Here is a 25,916-nt window from a genome sequence, read left to right on the forward strand (position 1 = left end):
CTAAGTAGATAAACTGGTGTGCTGTGCATCTTAGGCATTCCTTTCTTGACTTTTTATAACTGCAACCTCTGTTTCTAACAGACAGTGCCAGCCCTACTGAAAGCAACAAATAAGGGACTTTAAAGCAGCTAGTTTGCAATTAATCGTAGAATCACATCAGAAAAAGACCTCAGCAGGTCACTTAGTCTACTTGTGCCTAACCAAAGTCTCCTTTCTTGCAATTTATGCCAATTATTTTCTATTCCTATCAATTGATATGAGAAAACATTATTCCATTTTTCTTTGCCAGCAGTTTTTATAGGTATGAAGATCATATTTCCCCTCTGCCATCTCTTCTGTAAGACCTAAAATCATTCGATCTATCCTCAAAGGCAATGTTTTCTAGACATTCACATTGCTTTCTCTTGCATTCTCTGCATGTGACCTATATCTTTCTTTTTTTTTTCTTTTTTCTTTTTTTTCCAAGTGCCATAATCAAAACTGGAGACATTGGTAGCTCACACCCTAGTAGTTCTGAAGGAGCAGATTATGCTACAGTTTATACATCAAAATTTTCACCTTTACTTGCAACAGTGTAATGTTGCAGAGTCATTTTTGGAATTTGATCCAAAATAACACACATTCTTTTCAATGGAAATTAAGCAGCTGTTCCTTAACTTACACTGCTAATGATTCCAACTTGCAGTTGTTCCTATTAAATAACACCTTATGTTTTCAGATCATACCTGCACCTTGCCAAAATTATTTTGAATTCTAATGTTATCTTCTAGTACACTTAAAGACTAAATCTGCTTGGTCTTGTTTGAAGATAATAAAACAATACTGTATCTTAGGGGTGGTTAATAAATGAAAACAGAGAATTTTATGTAGAACAGCTATGAATGGCATTAAACATACTGTAATTATTGGCTGTAACTATAAAGTTGAACAAATGATGTGTTAAACAAGGAAAATGGTATACTGTAAACACAGGAAAGACCAATACTTCATACTCACAGGTCGATATCATTTGATCAATCTCTCTGATTCACTTAAATGCTTAGTGTGAAGAATTCTGGTGATAATTCAACTACAACAGTGCTATGGATTGCACGTATTTTTTCATTCCTGTGATTGATTTTTACTCATCTCGGTTTTCAACACTGTCACTCTTATCAGGTGAATGGGCAAAATGCAGGAGCAGATGAAGTAGGTGGAACTGGAACTTCACCCTGTTGCTGTGACTGTTATGAACTTAGGTATAAGATGGAATTAAATAAAAATAATAAGCAGACTTGTAAGAACATTTTATTTAAGATACTGTATCAAAGCACAGATTAAGCTTTAAAGGTGATGAAAACTAACCTGGAATGTCTTCACTGGTAGTCTAAATAGGCTACAAATAATTGCTAAGTTACAGAACAGTAACAGCCTGTTCTAGATGTCCTATGCTTAAGGATAAAAAAAGAAGAAGAAAAAAAAAAAAAGGAAAAAGAAAAAGCAATATTTGTCTCAATCCTTCCGGGCCTATCTTTAGGTGATGTTATAAACATAGGTCCCTTCTCTCCTCTGCTTAGTGGTGGTCCTACTGCAAGGGTGCTTCCTGTTCTCTATGGAAAGGATATCAGATTTTCTGTTAGAGTTCACAGCTGTGCTGAGCCTTCTCCCTGAGGACTCCCCAGTGGTATCTTGCATGTTCTAGATATTCACTGTCCTCCCCGTTGCTCTAGCACCACAACTGGGACAGAAGGGTCAGCGTTCCACTATTGTACTGAAGGCTTTTAAAATTCCTGTTTATGTTTAAGATGTTTTTTGTTAATACTGCTGATAACTTAAACACCTAAATGCTGAAATGTCTGGGGCTTCGTAATCAGATTAAGCAACCACATTCAAAGATATCTGAACATCTTTTCTTGCATTTGTATAGCAACTTTATAAACTCAAAAAGAGTAAAGCAAGCACAGACATATGCCCTATACAAGCTGCAATACAGACAATATTGTACACACTTCATAACAACAGTAATGAAAATAATGCTGATTATAAATAAAATTGTAGACAGACTTATTGAGATAACAGTCGTACTGAACAATGAAACATCCTTTTATAGTCATGAGTAGAATTAGTAAGATGCATAACTACAGCAGAATATAGATCAGCATGTTTAGTCTGCTTACATGTCTCAAACTGCCGTTTGGAGGAGCAAAAAAAAAATGTAATATTTTTTAAGCCATTCTGGCCCTAATTTGAAACATTCGCTGCCTTGTTTTGTTTTGTTTGCCTGTTTGTTTTCCATAAATTTGGCTGGAAATACTAGTGTTCCTACAATACTCAAATCTGAACACGAATGCCTGATTTTCTTCTTCAAACCAGCTTTTGCAAGGCTTAGATCCAGAACATTGTGCACACTGTGCCCTGTGAAGGTTATTTCACATTTACTCATCTCCTTGTTGGTCACAATTTTTCACCATTCTTGTAATAAGACCAGAGCACCATTTCTTTACTCTCCACATACAAACACTGAGCTCCAGGGAAGGTCCTCTTCAGCTTGCAAATGATGATCATGGCAGCAAGGGGAATCTGGTCAGCTGGATCTTTCTCAACATCCTGGCCTTCCTCAGGGGCCCTTTGTGCTCAGTTTTTAAGTTTTTTTTTTGACCTTGTAGTTCAGACTAAAACATTTTTTCTCTCTTCTAACACTTGATAGTTTAGCATTTTAACTGTCTGAAAATGCATAAGTTTTAGTTCGTGAGTATATACTTTTAATGTTTAAGCTAAGAAGTCTAAACAGCTTTTGACAGAAATTCTAATAAGCCGCGTTTCGTATAAGCAGTGCTGCAGCATAAGAATAGCAAATTCTGCAAGCTCATTTCAGTGCAGCCCTCAATACCTGGCATCTGTCTCTTTTGACTGTCTGCTCCATGAAAGAGACTTCAAATTTGTTTTTGACAGGTGTAAGTAATAATCACAAGGAAGTAATTTTTGTAACACAGAGAAGAGTCCAAAACAACTTTTACTGAATGTTCTAATTTGACTGCTTTGGTGCCTTTTGCGACTGCTGCAGTATGTCAAAAAAGCAAAGGTGGTGCCAATGCAGATCTGGCACACGTGGTTCTGAGTTTTTATGAAATCTTTTGCCGACCAGTTCTTCCTCATGTCTTCTTCAAACCTGGTTCTCTCAGTTGTTCAGAAGCTTAGAAGTCCCTATTTCACTACTGCCATGCAGAAAAGAAATGCAAGAAAAATATTAAAAGTCAGAAGCCCACACTCTAGTACTATATTTGCTAGCATGATGTGGTCCCTCCCACCTCACTGTGGTGTGGTTTTGCTCTAAATACCATCCTTCAGTTATATTCAGAGCACCCACCACAGTAGGGAACTCTGTTTAAAAGCCATATGGTTCCTTCTCTTCAATCCCTACCCCACCAAAACACGACTTAACCTTAAACAATGTTCTGATCTTGTTTCAGAAACTTTTCGTTTGTTTGTTTCCTTCTCCTTTGCTTTTCATTTTCAAAACAAGTAAAGATTTTCTGAAGAAAAACTTCAATTCCTAAGCCTCCCAGAGGTTATTTTTGCTGCTGTATGTGTAACTTTCCAGCAGTGGTTTACGGCTTGGCTTAGTGGATGCTTGAAAAGTTACATGAGTATTATTTCCCTTCAGCCTACGCTTCTCATAGCTTGGAACACCCACCGCTCTGGAACACATCTTACTGCTTCATATTTGCCTCTTCATTCATTTTCATTGCTTTTACTTGCCTCGTTCAGGGATGACTATTACGTATTTACTCAACCTCCCCAGTATTATTATTTTGGGTTAAATGCAGCTAAATGATATAAATATTTGCAATTCCTGTGATATTTTTGGACCGCACTAATTTATGACACATGTGAGCAGCTTTGTATCCGATATGAACAGTCAAGAAATTGGAAACACGTGGATGTAACTCTTAAATACAATCCTCTGGGGTTTTTTTCTTGGTATCAACTGACTTCTTTCTCTGGGTAGGTAAATCACGTTGTACAAAGTATACGATTGTCCCACTTTCACATAACCACCGGCTAATTAACACCTGACGTTCTAAGTGCACGATGACAGCACTGGACCCAGTGGTTGCATCTAAACTGCAGAGCAGGACGGGCTTCAAGGCTGCACGGGAAGCCAGGTTTATCAGCACTGCATACCTGCCAGAGCATCCCGAAGGCTGAATTTCCTGGCACACCTCTGTGCAAACTGCTAGCTTCAACAGGCTGCTGGTTCTGGCAGCAAGTACGGGTATAGTCAATGCCGCTACCCACTACACACTTTGAATCTCGGGGGGAATTCATTGGACTGGTGCTGTTATCTCAGAGTGGCTCTTATGGGACTAGCTCGAAGGTCAGGAAATGCATTTTTTTGTTTATAAATTAACAAAGGAGAAAAAATATTGTAATTACGATATGCATACGAACATTATTTTTACCCAGGCAATATCAATGCTTAATATCAACGTTTATTAAGATGCTGGCCTACATTTTCCAGTCAAAGATCCCTGTTACTTGCAGATCACACACAAGTCATGCGGCGTGACTGAGCTTCTTTACACCACCACCCTCAAATACACCAACTGTGCTGTGTGGGACCACCCCTGAGTGTGGGAAGGTGGGTTGCCTGTGAATATTAAATTACATTTTTCCAATGAGACTGCAAAAATACTGTTAATTAGTGCCAACTGTGGTCGTGTGGTGTATGTACAGAGCTATGAATACCAAAGCACTGCTGGCATTGGTGATAGCTTGTAGCCCACAGTGGTACATTAGAGGTAAAATGTTGTGCCCTCCTCCCAAACTCTAAAATCTTCTAGCTACCCTAAAAACAGAAGTTGTTTTAGGAATACACAGAGGATCTTCTACACTCTTCACATATTAAACTCCGCTAAACTGCAGAAATAGTCTGCCTTTTAAGTAGAAATGTGCATGTTTTAAGTTAGCCACCAGATGGAGCTCATACCTCCCATCGCACAAGTCCATGAACATCTGCAAAGTTAACACACTGCATAGATGTTACAAAGGATGCAGTTTTTTCCACTTCATAAAAGTCAGAGGAAGTCTGTGATTAGCTGGATGTTTACAAATAAAAGGGGGATCTGGAGATAGATCAAAGATAACTCTCCAGATTTGGCATGATACCAGGTTCCTGTACTACTAGCATCTGCATGGGTTTCACTGTTAGATTAAGTGGTTGAACTCGGCCTATCTCATCACATATTAATAAAGCTTTTTTAATGCTTAGCATATTTATTAGAAATCTGAATATTCAGCCAACTAAGGACCTGAAGAAGAAAGAAAAAAAATAAGCCGCCACCACCCCAACTAACAATATCCTCCTGGCTCCATTTAAAACAGAAGCATCTATAGGGTTCTTCCTCACCCCACTTTCTTTAACGTAAAGGGGATCAGGAAGGGAAGATAAGCCCTGTTCTAAAATCCGAAGGATGTAGTACTTCAAGCTCAGTAAACAGGAGCAGTAGCTCTCAAAGCCTGCTCTCTAATAATCTAAGTTAGACAGCCCATTCATACACGGTATGTTTTTTGCTGAGTAGTCTATAGCTCATCGAGGATCTCAGCGATTTTGGCACAGCCATAGCGAGTGGGGAGGAAAGCTGATCTGAGATAAAAGGTTGTGGTATATGAAAGACACTGAGTTAATGTACATGTGTTTTAAGGGACATCTTTGTTTTGACTCTGTGTAACAAACCAACATAGTTTGTGAGGTCTAGAAGGCCACAGACTATTTCTACTTTTATAGTAGTGCGCTGTTTGAAACTAGTATTTTTATTTGGGGTCCAAGCCACACTGAACTCAATTAAATAAACATTCTACAAAGAAAAATGCCTTTGAACTATTTAACTGTTTGTTTGCACAGCAAAATAAAGCAGAAAGAACTGTAATAATTACTGTGAGATTTCTTGTGTCTTAACGCATTTTTCAGTTTTTAAGTTACTGTTCATCAGGAACTGTCTCTTGTGGCAGAATGACAATGTTAGCATCAGCCAGTGAAAGTTATGTGAAACACAACCTCACCTGAAAGCAGACTAGGTGGGGCTTACCCTCATATGTCCAGGCACCCAGACCGTAAATGGTGCTGGGCTTTACAGCACATGTAAGTGTACAAAAAAATAGGTTTAATCTATCTGATAGCAATGCAGCTCAGAGATCTGAGCTCTCTCCTGGGCTGTGGGAGGTACTAAGAGGTCCCAGGGACACTACCCTATATTTCCTCCTACAATACTACTGTATCTTTCCTTCTCCTGAGGGAAGGATATTCTAGATTTCATCTCAAAATACTTCTCCTTTGTATAAGTAATTAAATAACCAATGGCTAGAAACCAGAATCTCAGCAGGTTGTTAGTTGGAACTCTCTCATAGGATGTAGAAACCCGGTAGGCAGGGACAGAAGAGAAGCACCGTCTTTCACACCCCGAGTAAGTGCTCTAACAATGACTTTTACAAAAGAAAGGAGCATGGCAGACACCACAGGCATGGTATATCTATTGCCAAAACCAAAATTAATCTATGATATTCAGAACCCCCTATTTTTAGTCAATGTATTGGTATTTCCACAAACTTTCATGGTCTTGTGTTTTGTTTTGTTTTCCATGGAGAGAGTACCACATTATTTTTCCTAATCGTTTTCTGGGGACTCAGAAGCAGATGCCCCTCTGGTAACCATCCCCAATGTAGTGGGGGGACAGTTACCTAAAAACGGAGAGAATAGGTATCGCTGAGTCACCAACTTGCACTACTTTTATCATTTATTTTTTAAAGCAGTAGGTTCAAATGAACATGTAAGAAAAAGGCAAAATTTCAGGCCTTGTCTTCGCAAACAGAAAAGCTGAAAGGATGACTCTAACATAGCAACCTTGTAACGGGAGAAAGTGAACAAGCCCAAGGGAAGGGCTGATTTTTGCATCTGTCATGCTGGCAACACTACTGCTGCAGAGACCTTGGCAATGCATTGAAATTGATGGCACTTTGCCTTACAGACAGGTTAGGAAACCAAGGATTTACAGATAGCCCTGGATTTCCCAGTGGATTTCCAACAGTCCACCCAGCTTCCAGGATTTTGAGACCTTTGAGGAATGCTCTCTTCTCATTCCTTCTCAGGAGTCTTGGGATGTCTATGGAACCACAAGGCACATTTGTCTGAGATCATCTCATTTACAATATATATATATATATACACACACACACAAAATCTCATTGATGCAAATCACAGTTTGAGTAAAAACAACACCAGCATCAAGACTTAGTCATTGAGAGGGAAGTTCTTGAACAGCTCTGAACAGGCTCAATTTTTTTTTTTCTCCCACAGGAAATGCTAGAAACAGCATTGTTTTTGTGGTTGTAGTTGCAGGAAGATTTACTATAGTTTTAATATGCCAGAAGGCATAGGAAAGGATTCAACTTTTTTTGTTTTCTCTGAATGGTAAAAGTTAAAGTTGTACTTTTTAATTCATCATGAGACAGATGTGTATTTTAGAAAACAATTATTAATATGGGGCACAAGACCATACTGCGCAACAGAGGTATCCCTCTGACTTGCAGGAAAATCAGAGATACTGGACACTTCTGAAATTCTAGGTTCTTGGGATGAGGCGTGGCAGGCTAGCTATGTGAAACAAAGGGGCAGTTAAAATCTGGTCTTTGTTTGCCCTTCTTATAATTTCAGTATGTTCCCTTACATACACTAATCTGAAACTTTAAAAATACATTTTCAACTACTTTTTAATAGGAAATGTATACTGGAAACAGCTTCTCTAAAAGCATGATGCCCAATATTGACTTCAATTAAAAAGATAGAAGACATTTGAGGACAAAAATGACCCAAAGAAAGATCTGACAGCATCTCTCCTGTTAAGTTGGCAGTGGTCCTTGTAGCACACAAGAAGGAACACGGGCTGTTTGTTTCAGGGCTGAACATTTATAGTCATGACAAGCTGACTCCTGAGTCATGCGGTCGGTTGCCCTGTATCAAATTAGGATTTGTCTTTCTTCATGAAAACATAAAATCACAGTTAGTTCCAGAATTGTAAAGTAACTGTAAAAAGTGGCAGAAGAGATAATTTATAAAACGTGTCCTGGTTTTTTGGCATCTTACACCTTCAAAAACTCAGCCTACTAACTTGTCTCAAGAGCACACTGCACAGGAATTTTTTAGGAGGTATTTTGAAAGTTGGATGGTAATGCAGAAAACTGGTTTATAGCCACTGAGAACTACAGAAATGTCAGCTTTTAAAAACATGTTCCTAATTTCTAGCCCTCGGCAGACTTTTATAAAGTCAAATTAGTCATGCTCCATCTTTTAAGTCGGTGACAAGCTTCAAACCAATTGAGAATATTTGATTTTTAACCCTTTCAGACCAGGAAGCACCTAAAATTCAGAAGCAGGCACATTGGGATATGAACAGATACTGCCAGCATCTCCTTAGCTTTAAAAGGAATTATCCCAATCTCTCAACATTAGACCAAACCAGACAACTGTCTCCCGTTATCACAAGATACAGAAAAGCGCGGCAGCATGAGAGCAGGGTCCAGCTGTAGCCGGAGGGCACAGAGAGCAGAGGAAGGTGGGAGCAGTTCCTGGTGCTTGGCTGGCCAAGGGGCCCAGCTCATTCCTGGCCTCGGGCCCGGGCCAACCGCACTAACCCAGCGCGGAGCGCTACGTCGTCTATTTCAAGAAAGACGAAGAAAGCTCCAGAGCATATTTGAGGGGTGAGCTGAACGCAGGAAGGTTTCCAATCCTCATAAAGAGGGCAGATAGCATAGATGTGTCTCATCTGCATGCAAGAGGCTGGGCTGCCTTTTTTCCTTATCAGGAAATAGGAGATGAGTTAAGAGTGCAGCTTCCACGAAGATGCTGGGGGGAGACAGAGACTTAGTTAAGCTCCAGCCACACTGCGAGTTCTGCCATAGATCGTGTAAGCAAACAAGCCCCCTCCCTGCCACTCGTTTCTCCCCTCGTGCCACCCCTTCTGTTGTGCTCGCACAAGGCTTGAGACAGAGGCGGAGAGGAAAGCGTAATGGGGAACCGGTCCAGCCAAAAAAAATCCCCACAGGGAAAAAACCAAAAAAAGTCCATTGTCTACACAGCTCATCGTTAAGCGACATAGACACATGCTCTATGACAATGGAGAAGGTGGCACGCAAGGGTATGAGAGCTGAAACTAGGGGGGAGGAGGAAGGGGCCTGCCAGTGCCTGGGCTGGCACTGCCAGCAGGAACTAACTTGTATCCTCAGCAATAGCTGAGATGCTCACGATGTTTTTAGCACTACTGTGTTCAAATACAGTAGTGTACTCAAAGTATTCACTTTTCTGTATCTTTTTTTCTATTGTATAACAATATTTGTTATACATTCTCCAAAACAGTAGTCTTCAGAACAGTGTCTTCAGCTCTGAATAAAAATATGCTGAACTGTATTTTCTCCATTAACTATGTTAAATAAAGTCCCCTAGCAGAAGTATAAATTCTTACAATTCTGTGATATTCTAATCTATTCAAATCAAGGTTTCTCCATGGACCTACTAGCTACAAATATTATTCTACACAAATGTAAATACTCTTTGAATTAGCAAGTTGCCAATAAGCATTTACAAGTATTTTACAAGTGTGTATACATGTATGTGTATTAAACATCCTCTAATATGAATAAGAAGCTTGGCAGCTTATGTTATATCCAAGGTCTTTATGAATTCCCTTTAAGTTTCAGTAAATCCTGAAATCTAAGAGCTATGCAAGCTGCTAATAAATTATTTTTCAGGGTTGCAACCCACCCCACTGCCAAAATGAGGAAAATAACAGAAAAGAGAGAAAACCTCTAGAAATAAGAATAGCAAATCACTTTAAAATATAAGACAGAACAACCAGCAAGCCCTTGTTCCTTTCTGGCTATGCTCTGTCCAATGTGATACGTTCACATGTCCACACTCAAGGACCCTTAAGTGCTTTAAGGGTTCTACACTCTGACACTCCACATGGTTCCTTTGCATCCCCTTCCTGCACTATGTTAACATGACTGAGAAGTACAAATTTGTCAGAGGAAACAGAACTCTAAATGAAGTATTTTTGCTTCCCCTTCATTATCTTTCAAGTAACAGTAAGACTTCTAGGATATTGTTACTGCAATTGTTTTTTCAGGTCTGCTTTCATTCTGTCTACACAGTGAGTGATTTTTCTCACAGCAGAAGGGCTGAAACACATCACTTCACTTTCCTGTGGACATTATTCCATTCTGGGGAGAACACCCCTGTCCCCAGGAGCAAACACCTGCCGGTGAGCTTGGCACCCACCCCTTCTCCCTGTTCAGGGCACCTAAGGTCCTCCTGGCACTCCAGACATTTTCTTCAATAGTCCAATGCTGTTCCTCTGCATACCTTCACATGTCACCATAAACGTTCTCCCCATCTATTTGGGAGCAAGGCTGTCTTGTTTTTGCCTTATTACTTTTGATTTGTTCTCATATACTGCCCAATCACTTTTTGGGCTATTTCAGTCACTCTTTTTTTCCTCTGCTTGCATACAAGTAGATCTCCTCTAAGCTTCCCTGCACTGCAATTCATGCTCTTTTTGAGCCTCAATCTAGGCATTCATACGTGTGAACTCCAAGGCACTGTTTTTGTTTCATAAGAAAAGGAAAAAACATCAATTCAAGTTCAGTAGGAAAGTTTTAACAAACTTTCCTTTGAAAGGATAGTACAACACAACTTATATTTGAAAAACAAAGGTATTTCAGAGTGTTTGTAGAGTTAGATATTACAAAAATATTCGCAATTCCTAGATTTAACTTCTGTAATTGACATTCTACCCAAATTAGGAAGTTGGGTTTGTTTGTTGGGTTTTTATTGTAGTTGTTGTTGAAGTATTTTTGGGTCAAGTTCAGATTTTAAAGAAGGGCTCTTGACCCTGAGCAGGAGTGTCCACAAATTACCGTTAGACTTCCCCTGTATTCTGGAACGATCTTTTAGTTTGCACAAGTCACCTCCTCCTTTTCAACAAGATCCTTAATCTGCTCTTTGCTGCGCCGCTGCAGTCCTTCCAGCACAGGGCCTGGCCGTCCTTAGCATACGATCCACACTATGAGTTTGTGCCGTAGTGAGCTAATCATACAGGCCAATAGCTCTCCCAGCCAAGCTGAGTCATACTCACTTTGGTCTCACAGGCATCTACAGGACATTTTATCCACCCACTCCTCCAGGCTCCCCCTCCATGCCACCTTTGGGATGTTTTCCCCTCTGCTTGCCACTGTACGACTAACTGCTGAGCCCTTCCAGACTTTGCCAGTCCCTCCTCTCCCACCGAGCCTTCCCACTCCTGCAGCTCACCCCATACCACAAGGCTCCTCTGTCAACTCCCGTAGCACCTTCCAGCTCTCCCTCACTTCCCTCAGCTGCTTTTCCCGGTTCAGCCATATCTTTAGAAAGAACCTGTACGTCAGAGAAATTTTGTGTGCACCGCATTAGGCCCCCAACCCTCCTACAGCACTTGACTGCTTTGTCTCTCAGATGATCATTACAGACAGTTAAATATTTTAATATCCTGCTAATCACCTTCTTGCCACTGATCCATAGCTACAATTGTTATAAGTGGCTATTTTAATTCTTATACACTGAGCTTCAGTCCAGCTTAGAAGCGGGGAAAAGAGAAGCTCGGAATTAATTGAAACGCTGGAGTGCATTAACATCAGCAGTGTTTTTAGTCCCAGTGCTATTCAGGACTTGGTTGGCTTCAGATCTGTACAAGAAATGGCAAGATTGAGCAGTCACAGCAAAAATGCAAAAGGCCTACGCTGCAACTGAAGCAGCGTCCTGGGAGCCAGCTGCGAGCTCAGGGCTGCGGCCTGGTGGCTGGGCCCGTCGCCATCACCGTGCCTTAGGAGAAATGCTCATTAAACACCCGAGAGAAATTCTGATGCACACTTAAAACTGAGTAAATGCAAGACGATTGATACTCAGTTATAGTAGAGATTCTGAACTGTATTAGTTTCTCTGAATAGTCTAACATTAAAGCTGGATACCCCTCCTAATCTCCAAGAAACAACTCTGACAGCAACACGAGCATGGAAGCCCTGGACTAGGCCATCAGCTCCTGCTCTCAGCCCCAGCACTGACACACAAGGTGGTCAAAATCGCTTTCTTCTCCCCATGCTTCAGTGGGAGATAGTATTATTATCCTCTTTGATAAAGTGAGATCTGCTGGAAGAAAGTCCAGGTAGCCTTTATTTTGTAACAGTTTTCTCTACCATTTCATATTACGATCCTATTCCCCCACAATTAAAAACCATGCACTTAATATTTAGACAGCTGATGCCTAAGAGTTAAAGTTGGTTGCTCTCTCAAAGGCCAAACTGCCTCACTGAATCATTGCCAGCTGATACTTAGTAGGATTTTTAAATTCAACTGAATTAAGAAACAAGCTACACAGATTGGGCTATACTAGAATCAAAAAGAAATCTTAAAAGGCATTAAATGTCTTTGCATTTATTAAGCAAACTCTGCAGTCTTTTCTTGTTATATTCTCATTGAAAAACAGAACATTCAGAAAATTTCATGAAAACAAGAAACAAAAAAAATCTAAGATAAACATGAGCCACGCTCCCCCTTCCCGCCCAAGCAATGGGACTATCTTCACGCCCATCCCACTTAACTTCCCAACAAAAGCAGCAAGGCACCCATGTACAGCTAGGCTGAGAAATGCAGTCTTCAATGCACATCACAATTCCACATTCCTAGCAATCCACCATAGCCAGTCTTCCCTTGTATATTACGATAAGCAGGTTATATAGACCCACGTGGGTACAGATAGACAACGCAAGGTCAACGTCAGTTGTACAGCAGAAGTGCCCGTTACAGTTCTGCTAGGATTTCAAGTCTGGAAAATGACCACTCTGCAGGGAACTCCTCAGTTATCACAAGTCATCAACTCCCTTTCGCTTTGCGCACGCCAGTCCAACTCTGCAAGGTTTAACTGAGCCTATGCGCTCTGACCACTGGGATGCAAATTTCAACAAAGCCAAGAAGGAGAGGATCAGGACAGCCAGCTCTGCCCTTACAGCAGGGTCAGAGAGCAAAGGATTATTTCTTGTCGTTGTTTTTTTCATTTTGAAAATTAATTTGGGGAGCATGAACAATTATGCTCTTGCATGTTAATCACTGTGATCTAAAATTTTCACATGAAGAAACAACACATGGAAATATTGAAGCACTCATCTTATGGACATGGATCCGAGAACTGTTTAATAGCAGTCAGTGAAGGGGTAACATTGTGCTTTTAATCTACAGTTTAAAAATAATGATTTGTATATCTACTTAGTAAAACAACAAAATTAAGAACAGAAACTGGTATTAGGAAACAGTGAAAATGTAATAATTAAACACATGATGCTTTTCAAAGCTATATACTTAATGAGCCTAAATAGACACCTATGATTAAGAGGGTCTTAAAAAAAATAATAAAAAAGACTTATTTTCAAATATTTTTTTTTTAATAATTTTTGTCTACTATACTGTATGCCTTGCTTTGGTGTTCTCTCTGCTGCCAACTTAATGCTTTAACAGTATGGTTACGCTTATGTTCTTTTCAAATGCTTGGCATTATAGTGGGATCTCATATCTTTTCTCAAATTAAATTTTGCTCCACATACTCCACATGTATACAGATGAACATCCATGTGCTGCTCCAGTTGCTCATTATTTGGGAATATCTGAAAGCAGACCTGGCATATAGTCTCTCCAGCTGATAAGTGAGATATCATATGCCGTACATGGTCATGTTTTCTGAAGTTTCCTTGATCACAAATGGAACAGACATACCTGGCCATTCCTTTGTGCATATCATTGTGGAGCCGCAACTGGCGCTCTCTTAAGAACTGCTTCCCACATGTCTGACAAACAAACTGTTTTTCCTTGGTATGAACAGTATAGTGTTCCCTCAAGTGACAACGCTGATAAAATCCTTTCCCACAAAGATTGCAGAAATGCTTACGTCTGTGATCTCTCTCATTCTCTTCCATCATGGAATTCTTGAACAGATCTTGCTCTAGGCAGTTTGACATATGTTCAACCACTAGGTTTTCAGTTTCAAAACGTTGACCGCAATTAGGACATCGGAAAGGACAGGCAGAATGCTTATATAACTGTTTTTTTTGAAGGCTGTTCATTTGGAAATGACTGTCCCTGAAGTCCTCTAGCATCTCTGCAAACATCATGTCCCTTATTTCCGACTGCTCCTCAGGGTTTTCTTCCAAGTCCATTTTTTCCTCAGAATTTCTGATACCATTCATGGTCAGATCCTGGGGTTCTCCACAGGTCTGTGCATGATCTTGTAACTGTTTGCCTTTGACCAGTATTTGACCACACTTGCCACAGGCACATATATTTTCTATGTGTTTGGATAAATAATGAGAGGACAAATCTTCCTCGGTGATTGTTAGCCCACAAAGTTCACAGGGAGCGTTCTCCACGTCTTCCTGTACTGAAGGAGCTTTCCTGTTAAGGTGCCGTGGACTCTGTAAACACTTTCTCTCATCGTCATCCATGGATAAACGGGGTTTTAAAGTCTTCCGAGCATTTCTTTTCTCTCTGATCTCTTCCTCAACATAGTACCTGTAAAGCGGCTCTTCCTGATCATCATCTAGGTCATCGTTGTCAGAAGACTCATTGCAGTCTTTATCTGTCACTTTAATAATATTAAAATCTTTCAGCTCGTCTGCAGGACTGTCCTCTGGTTCCATCTTGATAATAATCCTCTTCCTCTCAGAGGCTCTACTTCCTTCTTCACCTGAGGTCTCTGACGCAACCGTGCTGCTTTTCCTACTTGTAACGTTGGACACAGGAGACGAAGAATCGTCAGCAGCTTGGCTCGAGTCCCCTTTGTATTTTTCTGTTTGCATAGAAATTATTTTGGAAGTAGAGTCCTTTTCATTAAAGTCTAGTTTTTCAGCACCATAGTACCTGGCACTTTGGTACGAATGCCTGTTAGTGCACGTTAACACGTGCTCATCCAGTAACTTTTCACAGCTAAAACTAAACCCACAGCTGTCACAGGTGAAGCTTCTTCCAAAACGGCGCGAGTGGGACACACGCTCTTTTGTGTGAGAGAATTTGGAGGTGGTGCTTTTTTTGCAGACATCAAACAGTTGTTCGGGGAAACTGCCTAGCTGCAAAGCTTCTTCATCGGGCTCTTTGTTATGGGATGTATTAACTGTTGAACTTGGCGGCTCCATGCCCCACCTGTTTGCTTCGCTGCCATTTCTAGTGAGCGTGTCTTCATACATTCTCACGCCAAATATCATTTTACTATTCTGGGTGCTAGAAGCAGAAGATGAGCACTTTAAACTAGATGAGTCTGTATCCTGTATATCTTCTAGACACTCAGGTACATTATACAGCTGTAAATAGTTCATGGCCACTTTAAATTGCTCAAAATTAGCAGGGGCTGTCATAATTTTTCCTAAATACATGAACTGTAAAATAAGATCAAAGCATTCAGCACTAATCTTCATGTTGCTTAGATTCAGCTGGGCTGTAGTGTGTTGGTGGTTCATAAAAAACATCCTAAAATAGGAGCTGCATGCAGCAAGGACTGCCTTATGTGCTTGAAAATAAATATCATCAATAGCAATACAGCAGTCACACAGAAAACCCCACTCTCTTTGGTTGTTTAGCTGCTGAAGGACATAGTTGCTGTGGCTGGTTCTTGCCATCTTGTACTTCGATTATAGCCCTGCATAGAGAAGAAGACATCTGTTAAACCATGAGCACAAAAAGCAGAATGCATTTAAATGCAGGGACGAACTGCCATCTCTTTCCTCTCCCGATCTTCCTATTCTCACACTGTTTGTGGTACAATTTCCTGTCTGGAGATCTTTGCTGGTAACTATTGTTGATGCCAGTGAAAACATCCATAATTCCACGTTCTCACCACTAGACTTACAAGACTAGCAAACTAATAAACATAACCACCACACGTCAGTCAGAGTAACGCTGCTAGAATATAAATGAGCAAATATATCTCAAAGTCCTCCAGCCAAGATTTTCAGATATGAATTCTGGATGCAGAACTTCAAAAACTTCATAGGGCAGACTTCTGTAAGATGGCCCCAGGACAACAGCTATACGAGGTAAGCCGACTGTAAGAAACCACCTGTTCAGTCTCAACTTGCCTTTTTCACCTGTCAGTCCAAGGGACATATGATGCAACGCATTACTGGAAACCAGGCTGGGCTCAAACTGGTCTTTCCCTCCCCATTAAAGGCGGCTGAGAAGAGACACCAGCGCAATACCCACACTGGCTTCATCTGCACACTGTTTGCTCTTTAGGGCAGCTCAGGGATCTTCTCAACCTTATCTGCGAGGCATCTTGCAAACCAGGAACTGTAAAACTGAAGCGGGTTCTCAGAAGCGCGGGGCTGGCTAGGCCCCGCAGGCCCGCTGCCGACGGTCACTAGGCTGGCTGTGCGGCAGCACGGGGACGGCACAGGGGCAGGAAGTGGTGCACGCCGTGCCTCCAGCTCCTCTCAGAACCGCTCTTTCAGAGCAGTATAATACAGCCAAAACATTTAGATTGGAGACCGGACAAAGTAAAAAAAAAAAAAAAAAACCTCAGCTAATGGAGAACTGTAAAGGCCAGCAAGCCAGAGATGGAGCCTCTGAGAGATGAAGCCTCAATGAGGAACTGCGAACACTTGAGGGAAAGTTCTGTGAGTGCTGAAAGCTGGTTTAAATGAAAGGACTAATAGGTCTTAAACAGAAAAGAGGAAGAAAACGCGCTGTTTTATGTTAACACAAACATCCAGAAGAAATATATTGCACACAGGAGGTGCGCATTCAATTTACAGAAGATAAACTGTAACCAAGTAAGGCCAAATTCAATGGCTAGTCACTACTGACTTTGGAAAAACCGATACACAAAATCAGTAATAAATACACAGAGAGCAGGGTGGGACAGATTGAGAAAGCAAAAAAGTATAAAGAATACCCTAACTGAAAAGAAAAACCTAAAGCAATAATGAGCACTCTTAACATCTTGAAAGATTATTGCAAGCAATAGAAATAACTGCAAGAGATTTGTATACACAAAGTACAGGCTAGCAAACAATATAAATCAATCCATGCATTTCATTGAGTCATAAACTGAAGTTTAATATGTTACTGTTGTTTCAACTGTTCAACATTTAAACAAAATACACGCAAAAACACTCCCTGGTTTCTTCTTATTCCCTCCCCATCATCTGCCTGACAGCTTACAACTCCCAGAGGCTGCAAAATGAGCAGAGAAATTAAATTCCACAATTAGCATTGAATTCACAAATCAGAGGTGTTGCCTGGGATGTTAAGTAGCAGACCTAATGTTTGTCACTGCTCTCCTTCATTCCACGAAGCACTGCCACGGAAGAAATGCATTCACGCTCCCTAGATGAGGAAAGGCTCACGCCTGGCCAGCAATATTCCCTGCTGCCACTTCTACCGCCGCGCTCATGGATCGCTGCCAGCAGAAGACTGTCTGGCGACAGGAACCTTAAGATCTGGGTTGCAGTACACTGATGAAGAGCACCTGAATGACAGCTGCTCCTCTCCCCTCAACCCAGTCCTCCAATCCCAAAACTCAAGGTAAGCACCCTGCCATAACAATTCTCTGACCAGTTTGGCCCACTGACATCCACTACAGAAATGCAACTTGTAACATTAAATTCCTTTGATGGTTTTCTCACTAACTAGCAAAAGGGTGGCTGTAAAAGTAGAATCTCTGAAACAACTTCACGTCTTTTCTACAGAAATTTGATTATTGCCTAAGTCACTGGGTAACTTCAGTTATTACTGAGAAAAAAAAGCTCTCAACATCAAGAACTATCAAAGGGCACTTCATTCTTCCAAGTGCTAAGGTGTTTTGTATTTGAAGTAATTCATTACATACTTAATACTTGATGAAGTATGCTTTATTATATTCAAGAACAGCAGCTGCATAATGACAAAGAACTGACTTCAACCTCCATATTATAAGACCGACCACCAACAAGAGACAGCGAGAAGATGCAGCCTAAGACACCACTAGCCTCTACGTATGAATTGCCATCAAGACAAGAAAAGGCTCAGGACTGCTAGAGGAACAACGTGTTTTAATCTCCTCGTCCTCATAAAGTTGCAAGTTTAAACTTCTCACTTAAATTTGAGAGGTTTTGTGCACTATAAGTATTCCACTGTGTTTTGCAACAAAAAAAGTAGTGCAGGTAGCAAGCCTGTACCAAGAAGTTCACAAATATCTGCACACACCTGCAAAGAGAGGCATTGCAAAACAGTGGGAGTGATCCAGCAGTCACTGGAGCGATGGCACAGACTCGACTTCTCTAAGTTTCTTTCTTCTGTGAAAAAGGTGAAAGGTATCTCCTCTTTTGACAGGGGAACTATTGCAGAGCTTTCAGCACTTAAGTCCTGATATGCAAAAACAACCCTTTGGCAATGCCTGTCTCCTACCACCGCTCTGTAAGAAACCAGCCTGAGCATGAGTTTGCTTGATCAGAACAGCAAGGTGTTCAGGTGTGTACACAGCCTCTATCACTGTAGTACTATATGTAGGTATTAAAATAGAGAGCGTTTGAAGTTATCTATGTTAATGAAAGTACTGGCAGACTTCCTCTGGATGCTGTATTAACCTGCTGTATGTAACTATAGATTTACAGCTGCCAACACTTCCCACTACGAGAGCCTGTGTTGGTCTATTTAAAACTTCATCACATCTCAACCAGCAAAGGCAGAACTTTCATTGTGAATTGCCTGCTTTGGCTTTTTTTTTTTTTGCCAGAAAATTTCAGCTGAAACGGTTACAAAAAATGAGGTTAAGAAAAAGTTTTGTATATCTAAATTACTACTCTTTAAAATTCAAACAAGTTTCTCTTTCAAAATCTTTAAATAGAGACTTCACACTGGAGAAAGCAGTATGTCTTGGACAAGTTCTTTGTCACAATAAAAAAATCTACCCGAATTTAGCTAAACTAGAAGCTTAGATGGGAAGAAGGGGGAAAAGATGGTAGAAACGATAAATTTGTTCACACTTCAGACAGTTGTGAGTTACTAAGATGTCAGATTATAGCCTTGCTGAGAACATTTCATCCTCAGGTAGCTCCTTTGTATACAGGGGCCTGCTGGAACCATCCCACCCAGAGCAAGGACACCCTTTTGCTGCTGCATGTCACCTCCACAATGCCACAAACTGGCAGCAGGGCTTGCTGCAGTTTGCTCCCCACCACGACTCTCCACTGGGTTTTAGAATCCCACCTGGCAGCCATAAGGGAAAGATACCTGGTTTTGGTTGAGGAGAGCCAGGGCAAGGAGCAGGTTTAGTGAAACTGTTTGGAAATTGGGAACTATAAGAAGGAAGCGAGGGGAAAGAGTGAGGGTGAAGCCCTGGGAGTAGGGAAGGCAGGGTGAGACAGGCTGGGAGGGAAATGCTGAGCTGAGAGAAGGGGATTAGGAACAGCAGTGGGAGGAAAAGATGGTGCAATGAGGATCTAAATGGGGGAGGGAAGCTGCTTGGGCAAGAGACTGGGAAGAGCCAAATAGGTAGGGGGGGGGGGGGATATGCTTATGCAGGGGAACAGACAGGAAATTATCATCGCATGCACCCATTCAGAGCTGAAATTCAACCCTGGATTCCTGATTCTGCTATTCCTTTGCCACCTGCAATTATCACAGGTTTGCTGACAAGCTCCCTCCCAATCAAGAGCAAGCACTGAGAAAGTCATTTATTATTTTATTTTAATTGCTAAAATGTCAGGGATCTGCATTTATCACCCACATGAATGATTTGATGCTGAAAACTATTTTTCTAGTTTTCTCTGGAAAGAAAGCAGGCATTAGAATAAAAACACATCTTTTTTAAAGGAAACCCAAGGTTTCAAAGTTAAGCGCATACACAAGAAATGAGATAATTAAGCTGAATTCCAATGCAGTATTAATTCAGCAGCCTTTTATGTATATATTGTAGTCTTCCAGCCTTCCTCTCACCAAAGGTTCCTTTCCTTACTCAGCACACCCAGGGATCTGTCCAGGGATAGATCCAAGCAGCAGTGCTCTTCGTGCAACACCACAAGATCCCTGCTCATTTGGCATAGGATTTGGAGGATGTGAAGCGAATGAAAATGGGGGAAGAGGAGAATCTCACGACAAAGAACACCGCTTTGGAGAACTGCGCCCCAGCTCTCTCAGTGGCAGGACAAGTCGTGCTAACCTCCCTCCCCCCAGCCTTTGGTAAGCCTGGCATGAATTTTTTTGGACGCCCAACTTCTTCACACAAGGAAAAATGATCATCAACAGCTGATACCAACTGGAGCTACCCTCTGTGTATTAAACACTAAGTATCTTGGAAAATTAAAGCTCTAGGCATGTGAGTTTGCCCATCCAAGATTTGTGGGTTTGATCCTCTCTGACTCCGTTTCCTATTTCAAAAAGAGGAGAAACGCGACCACTTGCCTGACTAGCACACTGCATTTGTGAAGCACCCAAATACTGCAGTCACAAGGATCGCAGCGAAGTCCACGAGGAACCTAAGCATCTCCATCTTCAGCAACAATTGATTTGTGCAGTCAGCACAGCAATAGGCCTCGCCGTGAGCAATACTGAACGATGCAAGAGGTGTTCTGAAAAAATACACTAGAAAAGAATCTGATACAAAAGCAAAAAGCGTAGGTATTTTAGTCAGGTAATTTCAGTCTGATCTTCAAACTCACAGTCTCCATAGCCATCTTATATTTCCAGTAAATGTTTAAATTTACACTGCAAGGCTTTGATTCAAGTTGTTTGTATGCCATCAGGTTTTTTTCTTCTTTTTGAGTCACCACTCAGGTACAATTACAACTTAGATGTTATCAAGAACGAGGTGAATTGCACCACTACGCTAACCAAATGTGTTGTTTAGAAGTCTAGAGCCAGAAAGAACAGGCATTTACTAGAGCTCCATACTTTCTGTCATTTCCTCAAGTTCAAAATTTTTGCTTTAGTTTTAAAAGATTTCAGAAAAAGTCCTCAAGCTTTTCCTTTCCAAACCTTTTAGAGACACTGGTAAAGTTCTTTTGCTAACTTCTCCGTTTTTAAAAAAGAAGTACCACAAGGTTCACGATTTAGGAGCCTCTCGGCTCCTAAAATTAGTAGGTGGTTTTCAAAACCCAGCATTTCCACTGCTGAGCAGGCAAAAACAGAGTGCTTACACGCTTAGTTGCTGGCTGCTTTTCTTTGGAAACCAAGAGCGGGCTGGACAAAAGTATAATAAATGAGTGGAGAATTCGGTGCTAATAGAAAATGAGACTGAAAAAACCTCAAGAACACAACGCCCAGTTATCCAAAGAAACAGGAGCGTGGGCAGCAGAAAGCAAATTCCACATCCCATTCTCACAACACATCTCGCTCTAATGCAGGTTGCCAAGAACTCTCCTCTCCAAAGTTAAATTATTTTGCCTCTATGGGTCAGATCCACCAAAGAATCCAGATTCCTAGCTGGCAGCATCTAGATGCTCCGGAGAAAATCCTACATGACAAGTCCAAGCTCTGCATACGATGCCTGAGAAAACTGCGCACTCAGCTAGTGCACTGACCATGGATGTAGTGGTCAAATAGCAAGGATTTTATATAGACATTATCAAGAGGGAGCCACCGAGGTTGCTCTAGCACTGTGGAGTCCAAGAAAGTGCTCAGCTTACCCAAAACTTGCAAAAAAAAAAAAGCAGGAGCCAGGTGACCCCATTCACCTCAACAGCAGGTATGGGTAAGCTACAGTTTGTGTTGTAAGAGTAGGCTACACAATCATGAATTAACAGTGATGGGAATTCCACATACTGCCAATGAAAATCTAATTAAGCTCCATTATTCGGACTATGAAGGACTGACAGTATAATTTATCCTCCCATGGTCCTTCCAATCAGCTGCCTTCAGGCATGCTAGTTGTGAAGCTGCTCGAGACGATGTAGATACTCATCTGCATACACATCCTGATGGCTGAATCAACTAATTTGAAACAGCCTCGTTGCCAATGCATAGAAACAATTTTCAGCTGATACCTGGGCTTGACCTGAACCAGGGAAAGCTAAGATGCTCCAGCCCCCAAGTGAGAGCCGTCAGAGCCATTTGCTCCATCTGTGCACAGAGCTCTCCATTGATTCAGCATCCACGTGCACAAATGAGGAACAGCCGTGGAAAGTTAACAACTTACAATTCTCAGCTGCTAACCCCAAATTAGTTAAGGTGCATTACACATTCATAGGTAAGAACACTCCTCAAAAGATAGGGAATAAAACATCAGGAAAACATGAGTGGCCAAATGAAGAAAACAGCAACTTTTGGAGCTTTAGTTCAAACTACCTCAACTTCAACTTTAGAACTGGTCTATGAAGTAAGAAGTATTACAGAGAGCTTTGTGCAGTCTTTTAAAGTAACTTGCTAGCCACAAAAGATTACTCTACAAGTTCAGAGTCATCATTTATCTGACACCTCTGCAGTTGTAAGAAGTGGTCAGGCAAAGTGGTAATGACATGTTTATAAGATTTGTGGAAAAACATCCTGACACCAGATTTAAGCCTTGCAGCTGAACGATGAGTCTTCCTACCTGGCCTCTCCAACTCACCCCCTTATAACTTCAAGAGGCATCTTAGTGGTTTCTGGTCATCTCCTGAGACCCTCAAAGATAAGCACGCCTTCCAGAAAAGCATCTTTGGCTAAATGCAAGCTGTGCTCCAGTGTGAACAGGTAGGGTACGCATGAATGAAGCGGAGTAACTTATGACACACGGGTCAGACTACATATTTCTTTGACGCTTTCCTGTCCTAGCTGCTTCAAAATTTACTTGCAGCACATAACAAAAAATAAGCTGCTAAGATCTCCAATAAATGAGGCAGGCTTACGATGGAAAAAAAGGCAACTGCTAGCTAACTCTAGAGAGTTTTGCAATGGCAAAACATGCACAAAGAAAAAATTGCCAGACAAATTTGAGGATATAAATGGTCTTCATGCAAATTATGTCAGCTGTTGTGCCCACATACTGTGTCTGCAGCAGAACTCTGTGTGTGGTGGTGTTTACCATGCCTAAGCAGAGGCAGGGAAGATAACCCAACTGCTGGGAAACCACTAGTCAAGCTTTTTAAAAAACGCACACTGTTTCTCACACTATGTGCATGCAAGGTTCGGAATAACCCTAGAGAGAGGGCTAGCTGAAACCACCGAGGGGAAGGACTCCAGGACTTTTAATCAGGAAACTTTCATTATCTCAGGTCTGAGCAGCTTTCTTTTTCCCCATACAGCAGATAAGTAGCTACTAAGGCTTTGTCCACCCCAGATTTTCAGAGCTTTCCACCATCAGCAACAATGGAAATCTGTGAATAAAGCAATTAACCTCACACACACAAGCAAGAAAGCATCTAAAACCCCAAGTCACTCCCTGATACGAGTACTCTCATCACGATCACTGCAAATCCCCATGCCAGTGACAATGCTGGCCGATTCTGATGAAGAAAAGCCTCGTGCCAGCAGAGCTGAAGCATCTGTTAAGCCTGCGATGTTGCCCCACACAACTCCAAGCTTTCTGGCTGGGTGGAAAAGGGGGTTTCCACTTCTCCTCCTAGCTCCTCGAGCTGCACCACCTCACGTGTTTGCTCCCTAAACCCTCCTGCAGCCGTCCCTCACCCATCCAAACACCCAGGCGTATCCCAGAGCGGACCGAAGCGACTTCTTGTTACTCCTCAGGTTTTCTGGCCGGTCCCCCAGAAATCACTCCTCAATCTCATCAACTCAGTGCCTGCAAAAGCCTCTGCCGGCACTGCAACGGGGCGCGTTTGGCCAGTTTTCTCCGTGGCCATATGGTTTCAACGCCTCTCCCCCGCTCGCCACGCGAGCTCCTGCTCTAATTCGGTAAGAACGAGAAGCCCACGGCCCCCCTGCTCACGACTGCCGTGTGGGTTTTTCCAAGAGCTGTAATGAGGAATGTTAAACAAACACCTTTAATTAAAGGAATGTTTGTTTAATGTAATTAAATGCCTACAGAACACAAGACTGCTTTAGCCCCAGAGAGTTTTGCAGCATGCGCTGTACCTTGCGAGCGCGTAGCGCGGGGGGAATAACACGAGCAGACGATACAATCTGGCAGTAAACATCCCAATGCTCGGCAGCATCCAACCCGTGCTATCCCTCTACCCATGCCTACGTGTCAGGAGGAGCAGGCGCTCGCTATCAGCCGACAGACGGGCCAAACTTCGGATGCGAGTTACGAGAGAGGAATAAAAACCCAGCCCCAAACCCCCGGCGTTTTCAGTCCCGGTTCCTTCGCTCCTTTCGCTACCTTTCTATCCAAGGAGGAGAGAGGAGTCCTTTGAGGAACGAGCCTTTCAGCACCGCTCCCCGAGCAACAGAGGGCTTGTTTTTTGCGACTGAGCTATTCCTTCCTTCCCCGCCGCCTCCAGAGCGAGCCCGAGCGGTGCCAGCCCGGGGTGAAACCCAAGTCTCCCGCCTGGCAGGGTGGAGCATTCCCTTCGGGCTCCAGCTCCCCTCCGGTTTTTCACCGAACTACCGCAACTCGCTCCAAGTTTGGCTTTTAAAAAAAAAAATCTTAAAAAAAAAAAATCTTAAAAAAAAAAATAGAATAAAGGGAAAAATAAATAAATAGCTCGGAAGGCTTGAGGCACAAGGCGCTGCGAGCACGGCGCGTTGCACATCCGACGTGACCCCAACCCCCCCCCCCCCCCCGCAGAGCGATCGCAGCAGCGCCCAGCCTCGGCACCTCCCCGGGCCCCCGCAGCCCCCCGCCCGCTTCCGCAGCACCGAGCCGCGCCGTGCCGAGCCGTGCCGAGCCGTGCCGAGCCGAGCCGTGCCACAGCCGAGCCGAGCCGAGCCGTGCCGAGCCGAGCCGTGCCACAGCCGAGCCGAGCCGAGCCGTGCCGAGCCGAGCCACAGCCGAGCCGGGGCAGGCCGCCCGCCCAGCGCAAGGTCACCGCGGCGGCTGCTGGCCGAGAGCCGTGCCGAGCCGTGCCCAACCGAGCCGAGCCGTGCCGAGCCCCCCCGTACCTCGCAGCGCCGCTCCCCCCGCCCCACTATGGCGGGCCGTGCCGGGCCATGCCGCGCCGGGCCACGCCGGCCGCCCGGCACTTCCCACCTCCCGCCGGCGGCGGAGCTGCGGCCGCCGCGCTGCCTGCCTGCCTTCCTCCCCTTCCTCCTCATCCTCCTCCTCCTTCCCCCAACCCCGACAACACCGGGCCGGGGGCCCGCTTACCCGCGGGGCGAGGCGGCGGCGGCCGAAGGGGAGCTACCCCTCCTGCTGCTGCTGCTCCCACTGCTAGTACTAGCGCTGGTAGCGCTGCTGGCAGCGCTGCTGCTGCAACAAAGGACTTCCGCCCCGCCGCGCCTGCTGCTGCCGCAGCGCCGGCTCCGCCGCGACCGCACGGGGCCGGACCCCTCCCTCCCTCCCCTCGGCCCCGCCGCCGCCAGCGCTGCTGCGCCGCCGCCGACAGCGCCGGGGCCCGGCGGGCGGCTCCCTGCCGCGCTGCCCTCTCCTCCCATGCCGCCGGGGATGCTGCGGCCGGGGGCGCCCCCTCCCCATGTGCCGCAAGCCTCGCCCCCTCCTCCCCCCTCCTCCTCCTCCTCCCCCTCCTCCCCTCGCATGAGGCGTCCTCCCGCCCCGCAGCTCCCCCCTCCCGGCCCCAAGGGCAGAGCTGGGGGATGTCTCCACGCCGTGTCCCCATCCCACGTCGTCCCGTCCCTCACCCCGCAGGATGCCCAAGCTTCGCCCCCGCTTCCCCCTCCCAGGACGAGCCGCGAGGTCCCCGGGGGATGGCCCATGTGGGCGGCCGGAGATGGGGTCGGGCAGCCGCGGCCTCCTCCTGCGTGGGGCAGCTTCGTTACGAGGTGGGAGGAGGGGAAAAAACAAAAA

At 43.5% G+C, this 25,916-nt stretch overlaps 1 protein-coding gene across 9 annotated transcripts; it reads right to left on the reverse strand.

Moving 5' to 3' along the window:
* Window positions 1-832: 832 nt before the first annotated feature.
* On the reverse strand, window positions 833-25,889 carry ZBTB1 (zinc finger and BTB domain containing 1). 9 transcript variants are annotated; one of them, XM_080593995.1, is made up of 3 exons: window positions 25,260-25,568; window positions 14,001-15,740; window positions 833-3,194 (listed from the first exon to the last, which is right to left on the reverse strand). In XM_080593995.1, the coding sequence occupies exons 2-3, from the start codon at window positions 15,718-15,720 to the stop codon at window positions 3,184-3,186; spliced, it is 1,731 nt and encodes a 576-aa protein (XP_080450121.1). In that variant the 5' UTR covers window positions 15,721-15,740; window positions 25,260-25,568; the 3' UTR covers window positions 833-3,183. The 9 variants fall into 9 exon arrangements, with proteins under 9 accessions (XP_080450121.1, XP_080450119.1, XP_080450122.1 ...); XM_080593993.1 differs by having other exon boundaries at window positions 13,829-15,740; XM_080593996.1 differs by lacking the exon at window positions 25,260-25,568 and adding an exon at window positions 25,055-25,196 and having other exon boundaries at window positions 13,829-15,740.
* Window positions 25,890-25,916: the final 27 nt, after the last annotated feature.

This window comes from Anser brachyrhynchus, assembly GCF_964034855.1.
Source record: "Anser brachyrhynchus genome assembly, chromosome: 5".
Lineage (NCBI taxonomy): Eukaryota > Metazoa > Chordata > Aves > Anseriformes > Anatidae > Anser > Anser brachyrhynchus.

Bases quoted from the DNA above. Each gene is read 5' to 3' on its own strand.
- ZBTB1 (XM_080593989.1), bottom strand. From the start codon at position 15,720: ATGGCAAGAACCAGCCACAGCAACTATGTCCTTCAGCAGCTAAACAAC.